Genomic DNA, 14,574 nt, shown 5'->3' on the forward strand with positions numbered 1-14,574 from the left:
GGGACCTGGGGCTGCAACCCAGGCATGTGACGTGAGGGGGAATCGAACCAGTGACCCTTTGGTTCAAATGCCGGCTCTCAGTCTAACTGAAGCACACCAGCCAGGGCAGGGCAAGTGCGTGTGTTTTTAATACCTCACACCCAGTGGGAGGACATTCCAGCACACAGCCTGATGGTGCCCGGGGTGTGTTGGGACTCCAGAGCTTGTATTCGTGGGAACGGGGTGGGGGGGGTGCCTGTGGGTTTAATTCTTTGCAGTCCTGTTCGGGACTCGGTTGCTCATCTTTCTTCGTTCTCCCGCCAGACAAGCAGATGCCCAGGGTCCAGAAGTCAGCCCAGCAGCACGCCGGGACGCGCGGCACCCGGCCCGGGGCTCTGAGCCGTCCCATGCCCAGGACGCCGCGGAGGCGCCCCACGAGGGCCGCAACAGAGCGGGCACCCTCCCGTGTGACTACAGATACTCAGAGGACCACAGCCCTGCACACCCACTGTCCCCGCCGCCACCACCACCCGGCCCAGGATCCCAAACTCAAGGCGGCCTCTCGGCCCCGCCCACTCGAGGGCCGGACCCCCGGCCTGTGAGCGCAGCGTCCCTCGCCAAGCGGCCAGCTCCGCAGAGGCCGCCGCCACCCAAGCGCGAGCCAAGACATTTCAGGGGACCCGCCGGTGCCATTCCCACGGGCGCACCTGCGGCCAATCACCTGGCCGCGCCTGGCAGGCCCCTCCCCACGCCGTCCCCTGAGGCCCTGGAGGTGTGTGCGGACCGCCCGGCCCTCCCCCGCAGCCCCGGTGCCCTGGCGGAGAAGCTGAGCGGTGCCCAGCGCGCAGACGCCGCCCCGAAGCCCGCAGCCGCGGAGCTGGACCGGCATGTAGAGGAGCACCCAGCCTGCCCCCAGCGGGAAGCCCCGACCCCTCCCAAGGCCCGGCCCCCGCAGACGTCCAGCATGGAGACCTCGCGCTCCCCTTCTCCTCAGTTCGCCCCCCAGAAGCTGACGGACAAACCTCCCCTGCTCATCCAGGACGACGGGTCCACCAGGTACTGTCCCCCGGGGCGGTGGCCTCGGGCGTGCTTCCCCTTCCGCGAGCTCCCTTCCCACCGAGGGGGGGTTTTCGGGGCGTGTTTGCAGGGCCGCCCCTGAGGGGAGCCGCGCATCGGCCCCAGACACCGAGTCTCCAGGTGGTCCTGGGGACGAACAGGGAGGGAACCACGGCTTCCAGGGGTTGCAGCCTGTTGGGGAGCTGCCTTGCCCCACCCCCACAGATGGGAAAGACGGTGTGGACCCTCCCTTGCCCCCTTCCTCCAAGCCCCTAACCTGTCCTGTCTGTCCCTTGCCCCCTTCCTCCAAGCCCCTAACCTGTCCTGTCTGCAATATCCGCGGGCATCTCCAGAGTTTTCTGTTTGTAACCAGAACCCGTTTTCACGAAACGGGTGTGTTTCACCCCATGCGGTCCTTCCATGCGCCTTTTCGTCTGGATCTTGTCGTGGGAGGAACCTAGGCTGGCATGCGCCTCGTCTGGAAGCGGGAGGCACGTTGCTTTCGTGCCCCGGTGCGGGTGCCCGAGTTCCAGGCGCGCGGTTGTGGGCCGTCCCCTTGGAGATGCGGGTGCGTGCCGGGGCTGGGGCAGCCGGGACCTGCCAGCCAGTCAAGGGCTCTCACTGTGGGGGTGTTGGCCCCTCCCGTCTGCGTGCCTTTGAAGAACTGAGACCTGGAAGAAGCGGCGAGTTTCCGTCTCGTTCTGAAATGAGGGCAGGAGACGATTTGGGTCCCTGGAGTTTCACCGGCCCCCGCGTGTTTGGCCCCCAGGCACCCTCCTGGAGCCTGTTTCTGGGTTGGGGTGCTCTGTCCTTTGGGCACAGTGGTTACTGTGGGTTACCAGGACCCTCGTGTTTGAGTCTCCTGAGTGGGTCGTGGCGCGTACCCGAGTGGCGTGCAGGCTGACCGGCTCCGGGAGTGGCTGTGCGCGCGGCGCGGGACGGACTGTGCGATGTTTGGGGCTGGCCTGTTCGGGCGGCAGGTGACTTACCTGCAGGGGGCGCCCTATCTGACTTACCTGCGGGGGGCGCCGGATCTGAGGGCCACCGAGTCCCATAGAGGTTGCCGTGCTGCGCTCTGCCTGGTCCCTCTCAGCTAGGATTTGATGAGATCCGCTCCATGTTTTCTTCATTCCAAAGGGACCGTTTCTGAGACTCTTCCTGTGGAGGGGGGGACCATTTTCGGTGCTTGACCAGGCGGAGATGCTGTGTTGGGAAGTTACGCCCACCTGTGGCTGAGCTGGGCGCCTTCTATATTGTACTTGTGCCTTTGTTGGAAATGCCGTTTCTGCGCCCACGCGGGGAGCCGCGGGCTGCCTGAGGCGCCAGTTGCTGGCGGCCGGGGGTGGGAAGGGTGCAGTGAAGGGAGGAAAAAAGAGGGTTTCTTGATTCTTGTTGCTTGCATAACAGGCCAGAATTTTCCCTCTAAACTTTAGCAGAGCGAAGTGGTATGTTCTGCATAGTTAGCCTTTTAAAAAATTTTTTTTAATCCTCACCTAGGGATATGCTTATTGATTTTACAGAGAGAGGAAGGGGGGTGGGGAGAGAGAGAAAAAAACATCAGTTTGTTGTCACTCATATGTACCTGCACCAGGGATCGAACCCGCAGCCTTTGTGCCCTAACCCGGAATTGAATCCGTCATCTTTTGGTGTGTGGGTCGGTGCCCCAGGCAACTCAGCCAGCTGAGCCACCCGGCCAGGACTGCGTAGTCAGGCTTTTAAACTTTGCTCAGGAAGGTGATGTGACAAGAATGGTACATGAACCACTATATTTATTAAACACGTCTGCTCTGCACATTTCCACTGGAGGGGGAGAGAACACACAGTTGTTCCATATCAGCCTGCGCACCACACGCTCATGAACGGGGGAAGATCCATCCACCAGGTCAGGGGCGAGAACAGCGTTTAATTTGGGGTCTAGAGCGCCCCTTGGCTCCATAAAACTAGTTGTGCCGGGGTCTCGTTGCAGAAGTGAGGTTGAGCGCACTGAGTTGGAAATAAACTGGGAGTCGAGCTTGTGATTTTGGCTTGTTTTTTTTTTTTTTTTTTTTTTCTTTTCTTCTTTCTTCCTGGGCACCACTAGAGGGCTCTCTTTCCCGATATGTCCTTAAAAAATGCTGGGAACGCGTTTTGTCCTGGTGGTGGTCCTCTGCAGGGTCTCCAGGGGTATGGTCCAGTGACGTGCAGGGGGGGCACCAGCTGCCATTCGGGGTGTCCAGAATGCAGCCCCATCGTATTGGCCAGACTATGGCTTTCCATTTTCTCTTTCCTGTGGGTGCTCTGGATGCGTCTCCAGCTTCCTGTACTGAGACACTATTTTTTTTTTTTTTTTTAAGGAAAAGTGGGGGAAGGGTGGCTCGGTTGGTTGGAGCATCCTCCCTTGCACCGACAGGTTGCAGGTTCTATTCCCCTCGGGGCACATGACTAGGTTGTGGGTTTGATTCCTGGTTGGAGGAAACTGATGAATATTTCTCTTTCTCTCTCCCTCTCTCTCCCTCCCTCTCTCCCTCTCTCTCCCTCTCTCCCTCTCTCTTTCTTTCTCACTCTCTTTCCCTCTCTCTGTCTTTTTTATCTCTCATTCCTTGTCTCTCTCTCTCTCTCTCTCATGCGCCCAAGCATTTTCTCCCTCCAAAATCAGTAAACATGTCCTTGGATGAGGACTTTAAAACAAAAAAAAAGAAGAAGGGAAAAGTGTGTGTACTTAGTGAATGGTTTCAGGTAATCCAGAAGCCGTGAGCCCCGGGTGTGCTGCGAGGCCCTTACCTCACCGGTATGACATGCTGTGCGCGCAGGGCGCCTTCAAGTGTTGGGTGGTGGCGCGTGGAATGCAGGTGGAGAGGGACTCCGCGCCGGCCTCTCCTCCTGGGTGGGCGTGCGGCCCCGGGCGCGCACTCGGCCTTCCAGCGGCTGCTCTTGTGTTGGCAGGATCGAGCGGCTGATAGACAACACCACGGTGAAGATGGTGCCCATCAAGATCGTGCACTCGGAGAGCCAGCCGGAGAAGGAGAGCCGCCAGGGCCTGGCGCGCGCCCCCGCCGAGCCGCCCGCGCTGCCCAGCGGGCTGGAGCGCGACCAGATCAAGACGCTGAGCACCTCGGAGCAGTCCTACTCGCGCTTCTGCCTGTACAGCCGCCCGGGCGCCGAGCCCGAGCCCCGCGCCCCGCCGCCGCCACCCCCGCCGCCCTCAGCGCCCGGCGGCCCTGACGGCCGCGCCTCCCCGCCGGCGCTCAGCTACGTGAAGGCCAGGGAGCGCACGGCGGAGGACCTGAAGTCGGAGGAGCTGGCCCGGGAGATCGTGGGGAAGGACAAGTCCCTGGCCGACATCCTGGACCCCGGCGTGAAGATGAAGACCACCAGGGACCTCATGGAGGGCATCTTCCCCAAGGACGAGCACCTCCTGGAGGAGGCTCAGCAACGCAGGAAGCTGCTCCCCAAAGTCCCCTCGCCCAGGACCACGGAGGAGAAGTGAGTAGGGGCTTACGCTCCGCGCGGCCGGCACCCATTAGGCTTTTAACGGGGTGGGGGTGGGGGGGCCTAGCTGTTGATGTACTTTCTCAACTGCTTTGTGCGGGGCTGGGGGCGGGGTACCTCTCAGGACCGCCCGATGCGTAGCCCGCTTTGGCTATGTGTGGCCCTCGGAAAGAGAAGGTCGGGCATGTCGGAGCTCCTCCTGGGCACAGAAATGATATACACCTACCGTAGGTGCCGGGCCTTCTGGCGTGAGACCAGTGTGGTTGTCACTGATGCCCGTAGGACTCGTTTTTACAGCATAGCCGTTCTTAGTGGGCAGTTGCGTCCCCTCAGGGGATGGGCAGCAATGTCCACATACAGTTTTCCTTGTCTCCAGCGGGAGAGAGGCTCCTGGCCTCTCTTCGGCAGGGCTCAAGGGAGACCCAGGATCCGGGGATGCTTGTAAACCTCCTGCGGTGCCCACCGCTGGCCCTGCCACAGAGCACACCACCCCAGGGTCCCAGTGCGGAGGCTGGGACACCTGTCCCGGGAGGAGCGAAGGCGTGTCCGCGAGGAGACGTGTTGGTCAGAGAGCAGAGGCAGCTGTGTGTGCACGGGGGTGAAAGAGCTAGCTTTCCTGGGAGTTGGACACGCCTCCCTGGATGACGCAGGCAGCCGTCTGCCTGCAGAGGGGCACGTGAGCCGGCCTGTGCGTCACGATGCGCACTGGCTCCATGGGGCGGTGCGCCAGAGTCCCAGCGCAGAGCTGCAGGGGGAAATAGGGCGAGGCAGGGACCAGAGCCGCAGGGAGGCGGTGTGGCTGCCGATAGGAGGGTGCACGGGGTGCATCTCTAATGGATGGTATCCATTGCGCTATCCTCATGCGCCTCGGACACTGCCGGGGAAAACCATCTGTCTGTCCCCCTTCCCTTCCGTGGACACATGTGTACACACGCACCCGGGCTGATAGGCATTTCCCGCCTTTTAGAAACCACGTGCATTAGGTTGTACGCGTATGCCCCTGGCCAGGTATGTGCAGTCCCGATCTTACCACCTGCCTGCTTCTCCCACTCTGGCCGTGCCGCCTCCGCCCTGGCGGGCATCCTTCCGTGGTGGCCCAGGTCCTCAGCGAACGGTCTCCGTGGACGGTCGCGGCTCACTGGCCTTCCGACGTTTGTCCCCCAGGAGAGAGGAGCCCAGCGTGCCGGTGGCCGCGTTCCTGGCCACCAATTCCACCTACTACAGCACGTCGGCCCCCAAGGCGGAGCTGCTGATTAAGATGAAGGATCTGCAGGAGCAGCAGGAGCCCGAAGAGGACTCCTCGGGCAGCGACTTGGACCACGACCTGTCCGTGAAGAAGGTAGGAACGCGGGGCCCCAGAGGGGAGCCCGCTGGGAGGCAGGCAGGGGTGTGGGCTGGCGGGGACCTGCACCGTGGGTGGGGGGTGCCTGACTTGGTCTTTTGTGAACAAGAGCCACAGCTGGACATATTAAGCCCTTGTGGTTAGCCTTCCGTTCTGACTCCGGTGCTTTCCACCTGGATCCCTTTGCTTTCCTTCAGCATTGCGATCCAGTGGGAAATTACCTAAGTGGGCCTTGGCGCACTTGGTGAGGGTATCGTCCCGTAGACCGGAAGTTTGCGAGTTCGATTCCCGATCAGGGCATGTTGCCCAGTTTGCAGGTTTGGTCCCTGGTTGGGGAGCGTACAAGAGACAACAAATTGATGTTTCTCTGTGACATTCATGTCTCTCCGTCTCTCCCCCCCTCCACCCCAAAAGCAATGAAAAAATGTCCTTGGGTGAGGATTTTAAAAAAAATATCAACTAAGGTGGCACCATTCTCTTTCATTTTATTTTTTATTTTTTAAAGATTTTATTTATTTATTTTTAGAGAGGGAAGGGAGGGAGACAGAGAGAAAGAGAAAGAGAAACATCAATGTGCGGTTGCTGGGGGCCGTGGCCTGCAACCCAGGCATGTACCCTGACTGGGAATCGAACCTGCGATGCTTTGGTTCGCAGCCCGCGCTCAATCCACTGAGCTGCACCAGCCAGGGTGCTTGTCTAAATTTTTAATTGCTAATTCTGTGTAGAACATCCTTTTTAATCATGGCATTCAGTACTGGACGTGCGTCTCAGTTCCCTCTGTAAATTGGGAATTCCCAGAATACGAAGCACGGAGTTTCACATGGACCCCGAGAATTTCTGCAAAGAGTCAGGTTGACATGAGGTTTACCATGAGTAGGGCAGAGAGGTCAGCGTCTCTGTAATCTGATAAAACATCAAGAGGATGAAAAGAGGTTTATATTATTTCTTTTCTTGTAAAGACTTTATTTAGTTATTTTAGAGAGGATGCGAGGAAGGGGGAAAGAGGGAAAGAGAGGGAGAGAAACATCGATGTGTGGTTGCCTCTTGCGCTCCCCGTACCGGGGACCTACCTGTCCCACAACCCAGGCATGTGCCCTGACTGGGAATCAAGACTGGTGACCCTCTGGTTCACAGGTCGACTGACCCTCAATCCACTGAGCCACACCAGCCAGGGCGGTTTATTTTATCTCTAAATTAAATGCAGTGATGTCACCGGGAGTCAGTATCCTTCCCCTGGCCTTATGCACCCTCTGTGGTTTGGTGCTGCTGAAGCCCTTGTGTGGTTTGCCCGCTGCGGCCGTAGCGGTCGAGGGCTGGGGGCGGTGACCCTGATGCGTGTTTGCCTGCGCCCTGTGCCCCGCAGCAGGAGCTCATCGACAGCATCAGCCGCAAGCTGCAGGTGCTCCGGGAAGCGCGCGAGAGCCTGCTGGAGGACATCCAGGCCAACAACGCCCTCGGGGACGAGGTGGAGGCCATCGCCAAGGACGTCTGCAAGCCCAACGAGTTCGACAAGTTCCGGATGTTCATCGGGGACCTGGACAAGGTGGTGAACCTCCTGCTGTCCCTGTCGGGCCGCCTGGCCCGGGTGGAGAACGCCCTCAACAATTTGGACGACAGTACTTCCCCTGGGGATCGGGTACGTAGGACCGCCTCTGACCTGGAAATGGGGGGGCTGGGGCGCTGGTGTGGGAAGGTTGTCCTTGGGCTGTCGTGTGAATGGCGTGAAGCCTCACACAGCGGCCTGCCCACCTCCTAGTACAGGGTGCTGTTGAAGGGGAGTGAGCCCTCTCTTCCGGTCATGGAGGGAAACCTGGCCCTCCCGGTACCGGCTTCACCGCCCTCACCTCACGGCATCCCTCGGAGCAGAAGGGCTGGCACCCCCGTGGCTGTGTGCAGCTGCCTCGCCTCCCACCTTCCATTGCCACGTTGAGGCGCCCGTCGGTGGCCAGGTCTTCAGTGTGGCTGGTGTTGAACGAGCCCCTCCGTGTGGGTTTGGGGCAGCTCAGGTTTTCCGAGACAGACAGGCTGGCCGATGAGTTGGGAGACACAGAGTGAGGTTTTAGAAGGCTTCCTCCATGTCTCCAGATAGACAAGGAACACGCAGGCAGACCACGAGGTCCTCCCCACCAAGTCTGCAGTGTCCGGTCATCAGGGCGCTCAACCGATCTTAGCCTGAGCCGGATTTCTGGAATCTGTTATGACCTCCTTCCCTTCTGGCTTGGAATTCATTGGCGTAGCCTCCCCTCTCTCCAGCCAAGCTCACGGCACCTTGCTTTTGCAAGCACCTGAGTGCAGGTGCCCCCAGGGGCAGGTGGCACAGCCTGGCCCAGTGTGTGCTCAGGGGCTGCACACCCAGATCGGCTTCTGTGGCAGCTCCCGCTGTGTGGGCACGCTGCAGGGCGCACCCGCCTCCTGGACGCTGGCCCGTGGCCGTGGCCCACAGTCCTCTGCCCAGCTGCAAAGCACTAGGGTAGCAGGAAGTCTGTGACAGCCCAGTGAACATGAGAAAATCCCACTGAGGAAAGAATTCCTGGCACGCTCCCCACCCCCCGGCCCCCGCTGACATTGGAGTTGTGTTCCTGGCTTCCTTTGTCTGCGTTTGTGACCCTGGGGTGGGGGGGACCTAGGGAACCGATGCGCATGTTTTGTGGGTAGAGGGTGACCTCCAGTGCCCCCTATTGGGAATGGGGTCGTCTGTGTGCCCATTAGTGAGACCCTTGCAAGGAGAGAGGGAACCTACCCCCCATAGCCCTTCGAGTCTCTCCTGCCCCACTCCCTGCTCCCGCCTGAGCCTTGTCTGCACGTCTGCCCGCAGGCTCCTCCTACTGGAAAAGTTTAGAAACCCTGCCTGGAAATTTCTTTCCTTTTTTTTTTTTTTTTTTTTTGCTTCAAGATTTTATTTATTTTCTTTTTTAGAGAGAGGGGAAGGGAGAGAGAAAGAGAGGGAGAGAAACATCAATGTGTGGTCACCTCTCACAGACCTCTAAACTAGGGACCCAGCCCATAACCCGGGCACGTGCCCTGACTGGGAATAGAACCTGCGACCCTTTGGTTCGCAGGCCGGCACTCAATCCATTGAGTCACACCAGCCAGGACCAAATTCTGTGGTTTCTAGTGTCTTGATCACTCTTGGGCTGGTGGGGGCTATTTCTGGTAGCCGTTGCAGGCAGGTAGGTGCGGTCCGAGAGGACTGGGTGGATGGGGGGTGGGTGTGAGGACTGGATGGGGGCCCGCTGAGGCTGTGTGTCCACTCTGCGCAAATTCCCCAGAGTTCTGTGCGGGTCCCGTCAGGGCTGCGTAGTCCTGGTCCCAGAGCCACTGGTGGTTTGGGGGCGTTGGCCAAAGCCCCCCTCCCTGCCTCTGCCGTGGTCCCTCACAGGTGCGTCTCTCTCTCTGCCCGCAGCAATCGCTGCTGGAGAAGCAGCGGGTCCTCGTGCAGCAGCATGAGGACGCCAAGGAGCTGAAGGAGAACCTGGACCGCCGGGAGCGCCTGGTGTTCGACATCCTGGCCAGCTACCTGAGCGACGAGAGCCTGGCGGACTACGAGTACTTCGTGAAGATGAAGTCGGCTCTCATCATCGAGCAGCGGGAGCTGGAGGACAAGATCCACCTGGGCGAGGAGCAGCTCCGGTGCTTGGTGGACAGCCTGCAGCCCGACAGGGGCAAATGACTGGGTCCTCGCCGGCGGGGAGTGGACACACGGGGCCTTGGTGCCGCAGTCCCCCGGGCTGCGAGCGGAAGCACGGCCTGTGTGTGTGTCCCGCAGCCAGAACCCTCCCTGCCGTGGCGAGGCGGCCCTGGGGAAAGCAGGGACTGCCGCGTGTGTTTGGGACGATTTATGGAAGCTGTTGGTTCCCCTTTAGTGCCCGGTGGCTGCCAGTTGGCCGTTCTCCTTCCCAAGGAACCAGACGTGGCGCCTAGTCTGTGGTCCGTGGCAGTCTCTGCCCCGCACCCTTGGGCTCCAGGCCTGTGGTGCATGCAGGGCTCGTGCGTGGCGGTCAGTGGGTCCTGCCTCCCCCGCCTTCGCTGCTGAACCAGCCTCCTGGGAAGCAACGGAGGGCGTGTGCAGGGCGCACGGCAGGAGACCCCGGGTCCACGTCCTCCCGTGGGACTCCTCCCGGCCACGGGCCTCCCTCTTTCATCCACGTTTGTCCCACGGTGTTAGTGTTCCTTGTCTCTCTCATGTTAACGGCGTGCCCTGACCTCACAAAGCCCGTGATGATGATAATTTAATAACATTTTGTAAAGGTGACTACTTCGCCAGTGGTTCAAAACCAGCTGTGAAACGCGTAAGCTGTACGTCGGGTGCCCTCTCGCGAAACCCGCAGTGCAGGGTGTGAGCATGCCGCAACACCCGTGCACGGGGCGCAGGCCCTTCGCCCGCCTCCTGCCCTGGCGGCACGGGGCGGGGGTTGTCCTGCGGCGTGCAGTGGCGTGGTGAGATGTGTGTCTGGTCGTCTCGTGCTCGCTCGATATGTGTCTCATGAGACCAGCGGGATGCTCCTCAAGTTCCTTTCCCCCCAGAACAGTTGTTTTGTGTGCGTACGGTCCCGTTCGTGGTGATCGGCTACGTCCCCGTTTTTCCCTCTTTAAATTGACCAGCATGGCCGTGAAGGCTCCGATCCGTTTCCTGGAAGAATCCAGCCTCCGGTGTTTCCGAGGTCCCATCGCCAGTATAAACCTGCCATTGAGTTCACAGACTCTGCCCCGTGTGTGGATGGAAACGGCAAGATTCTAAAGACAGTCTGTTCACTTAAAACAAAACAAAACACGCCATCGTGCTGTCCATTTCTAGTTGACAAGTCACACACTGGGAGAAAATATTGGCAAGTCACACGTGTGACAAAGGAATTATCTCCAGAATATGTAAAGGACTGTACAAAAACATCTGCCATCAGAGAAAAACAGCCCCGTTGAAACGCGGGCAGGAGATTGCACCAAAGAGGACCAGCGTGGCACATACCTGCGCACAGGGGAAGGCTGGGGAGCCGCCACCGGCTTGGTTGGGACCTCCTGACTTCTCCCTAAATCGTCGTAGGGCTGTGCGTGTCTCCACGGATGCCCACCTGACCACAGGCGTGGTTGATGGCGGGGGGATCCCTTGGATGAGTTCACGTGAAGGTAACATCTGGACACTTGTTTGACGGAGGGATCATTGTCTTACACGATGCCCCTCATTGCCATAAAAGAACTTTCCCAGCAAGTGCGGAGACATCTCTTTGTCAGACGGGGGACCGCGCCGCCTTATCAAAACGCACCCGCGCACAAATGCCTCAGGACACGTGTCCGTCCTTCAGGAGCCAGAGCGGGGGAGCCGGACTCCCGTGCCCACCTCCTTGAGCCGCGCACAGGGGTCCGAACGGGCACGCCCCGCTAACACAGGCAATAAGCCTCTCTCTGGCAACCCACCCACCCCGGAAAGACAGAGGCCTTTCCAGACGTCTTCATGCCCACCGGGGGAAGCTCTGTGACTTGAGCAACCCGCCAACGAAGTGTCCTCCTTGGCGCCCAGCCGCGAGCTCCGGAGACTGGAAGGTCCAGCTGCCTGTTGGTGGACCTCCCCCGGTCTCCCTGCCCAGGGAGGCCACCACCCTCCTTTCCGTGTGTTTGCTTTTTCCTTTAGACCCGAGGTTTCGTCTGTGATGCCTTCCCCTCCGATGCAGTCTTGTGCTGGTGTCGAAGCTCTGTCCAGTGTGAAGAACAGAGTCTGTGTGTCCGTCCCCTGCCTTCGATGTGTCCCGAGCACTTTCTCATACGTGGCCACATGCAGTGCTGTTCCCCTGTTTGCCTGTTCCGTGTCTGGGGAGTACCGGGAGGGGGGGACCCAAAGATTCCTGCGAGTCGATGTATATACGTGATGTTGTACATAGTTCCATTATTGCCTAGAAAACCCGTCTGGTGCTACTGTTTGCCCCGGGCGTTCCTGGAGGGGTGGGGGTCTGCCTCCTGAGCCCGTGGCGTCGCTCCGCTGTGGCACGCCCCGATTTCAGGCAGCCCCCGTGCCCCCGCGGCTCACTGTGGAAAGCGTGTGCAAGGTGTCGCGCCCGACACTTACCTCTCTCTACACACCATCCTGCTTGACTTTCACGAAATAAATAGTGTCTCCGAGTGCACGGCGCGTGTCTCTGATTTACCGACGTGACGATGACGGCTTTTGCAAACAAGGACAGGGTCCTCCCCGTTGGTCGGATTCCGAAAGCATGGATTCACTGCGGGATGGGGTGACGCGTGTGTGTGGCTGCCGATGCCACTCGATACATCGGGCCGCTGTGTTGGCTGTCCAGAAACACCAGGGACAGGGGTGACGTGGGTTAGCTGTTGCCCCAGGCACGCTGCATGACTCGCAGCTGGAAAACACCCACTGTGTGCAGGGCAAAGCAGTTCTGAGCTCTGCAGGCTCTGGTCCTTACGTGCCTGTCATCTTCCTCCTGGCCAGGGCACCTCAGGTAGCAGGTACGGGCGGAAATGACACCAGAGACAAAGGTGCCTTTCAGGTCTCTGCTCCTCCTGCCGCACCTGCCGAGCTTCCCTTGCAGAAGCACGTCCCACGGCCAAACCCGAGGTCCACGCGGGGCAGGGCGGGGTGGGATGAACCCCTTCCGAGCAAGGAGAACCGTCCAGTCTCCTGGCCAAGGGCAGCTACAGGGAAGGATTGAGGCTGCCCACAGACTCCACCCCCTACACCAGGGCCTGCTCGCACCCAGTGGCTGTAACAGACCCCGACCCACAGCCCAAGCTCCTGAAGCAGAGACCCTCTGCCTCTGCCCTCTTGGCTTAGCCTCGCCAAGCCTCAGTTTCCCCCTTTGTGTTTGGAGAAGAGCTACTGTGAGGTCGGGTTGAGTTGCTATGTGCGGCACACGCGCTGAGAAGCCAGGCCAGCACGGGTACGCCTGTATCCCCCTGTTTCCGGCATGCAGCCCGGGTGTGGGGGAACACCTTCCCCTCCTGTGCACCCCCCAGGCACAGGGGCTGCCCTCGGTCGGGGGCATGAGAAATGCCCGTTCCGGGGCATGTCTCGGGGGCCCGAAGCTTAGACCGTGGAGAGGCAACTGGAATCTGCGGATTGGAAAGTCAAAACTCATTCTTTCGCTGGTGTTTAGCTTTCTTAAATGTACATGTAGCTCTCGTACATTTCCGTATTTCATGTAGGAGTGTTGGGGCTCTTTGTTTTGAAGTCTGGTGGTGGTTTTGTGACCAGAACTGTGTCGTAGGAGCTTCTGTGTATACCCAGTAGCTGGCGACTAGTGGAATGGGTTTCCTCAGATGTCGTTTTGCCTAGGGTCACCATTTCTGAGAACCCGTCGACAGCGTGAGGTAAGGACTCACTGTATTTCTTTGCAAGGGCATTTCAGGGCATGGTACGGTTGCCAGGTAAGCGTGCAGTGAAGAACCCCATCTGCTCTGGCTAGTTGGCTCAGCTGGTTGGAGCATCGTCCCGTAAACCAAAAAGTTGTGGGTTCGATTCCCGCTCAGAATGCTTGCCTGGGTTGTGCGGGTTCTGTCCACAGTTGGGGTGGGTACAGGAGCCAACCAGTGGGGGTTTCTCTCTCACATCCACATTGATGTTTCCCTCTTTTCATTCCCCCCCCCCCACACACAAACTCAGTCAGCATGTCCTTGGGTGAGGACTCTATTTTAAATGTTCACTTGGGGTATCGCAGGCACATGGGAGCCTGGGTTGCATCCACCCTGCGTTTACAAGTTTCATATCTCAAGTGCCAGCATATCTTTTTTTAAAGATTTCATTTATTATTTTTTTTATTAGAGAGGGAACGAGGGAGAAAGAGAGAGAAACATCCATGTGCGGTTGTTAGGGGCCATGGCCTGCAACCCAGGCATGGGCTCTGACTGGGAATCGAACCTGCGATGCTTTGGTTTGAAGCCCGAGCTCAATCCACTGAGCTGCGCCAGCCAGGGAAGTGGCAGCATATCTTGACAGACACGGTTCTGAGGATGGCAAGTTCTGGTGTCAGCGCAGGACACTCAGGGTTGAATAGAAGGGGCTCCCAGCCCCTGGGATGGGGCCAAAAGACCATGGCCTTTACACATAATCTTGTGTAGATGTCTATCCAAATAAGCTTTGGGCATGCTAGAACACACACACACACACACACACACGTGTGTCTGTGTGTCCAGAGCTAACAATATATTTTACCCATACGTGTGTGCCAGGCTACCAACTGGGCATCTCGGACACTCCGTGGAGCCGCCTACCAGTGACGGCACAGCCAGCATTAGGTGGCAGGTCTCTGGCTGCTCCCCCCTCTCCCACATCTGTCTCCCCAGCGGCCCCGCCCTCCCCGCAGCCAGCTGCACCAGCTGCACCAGGTGCAGCGTACCGGCAGCCCCAAGGCGGCACTAGCATCCGGTGCTCGGAGGAATGACGTCTCTCAGGCCCCTCGTGGGTGCTGTCCCGTGCCACCCCTGCAGTGGTCCTTTTCGCTCCTGTGAGGTGAGGACGCTGAAGACTCCTCAGAGGTGCAGTGCCAGGGACCTGATGATGCATCATGGATGTGCTTCCCCCCATACCCGTTTTCTCTCTCTCCATCCCCTTCTATTCTTCCTCCCTCGCCACCCCCCCCTTTTTTTTTTTTTTAAAGAAACAGGATTATATGATCCCATCTTTCTTTTTCTTTTTTTAAAAAAATATTTTATTTATTTATTTTTAGAGAGGGAAGGGAAGGAGAAAGAGAAAGAGAAACATCAATATGTGGTTGCTGGGGGCCATG

General features: G+C 58.9%; 1 protein-coding gene across 1 annotated transcript; it reads left to right on the plus strand.

Annotated features, from left to right (window-relative positions):
* Positions 1 to 257: 257 nt before the first annotated feature.
* LOC114504967 (protein Shroom2-like) lies at positions 258 to 11,956 on the plus strand (the record flags this gene model as incomplete). The annotated part of the gene is made up of 5 exons (XM_028522794.2): positions 258 to 1,035; positions 3,958 to 4,497; positions 5,668 to 5,842; positions 7,209 to 7,481; positions 9,249 to 11,956. Coding segments are annotated over 5 exons (2,033 nt in total), but the record flags the coding sequence as incomplete, so codon positions are not given.
* Positions 11,957 to 14,574: the final 2,618 nt, after the last annotated feature.

The sequence above is a fragment of the Phyllostomus discolor genome, chromosome X (genome assembly GCF_004126475.2).
Source record: "Phyllostomus discolor isolate MPI-MPIP mPhyDis1 chromosome X, mPhyDis1.pri.v3, whole genome shotgun sequence".
In the NCBI taxonomy this organism is placed as follows: domain Eukaryota; kingdom Metazoa; phylum Chordata; class Mammalia; order Chiroptera; family Phyllostomidae; genus Phyllostomus; species Phyllostomus discolor.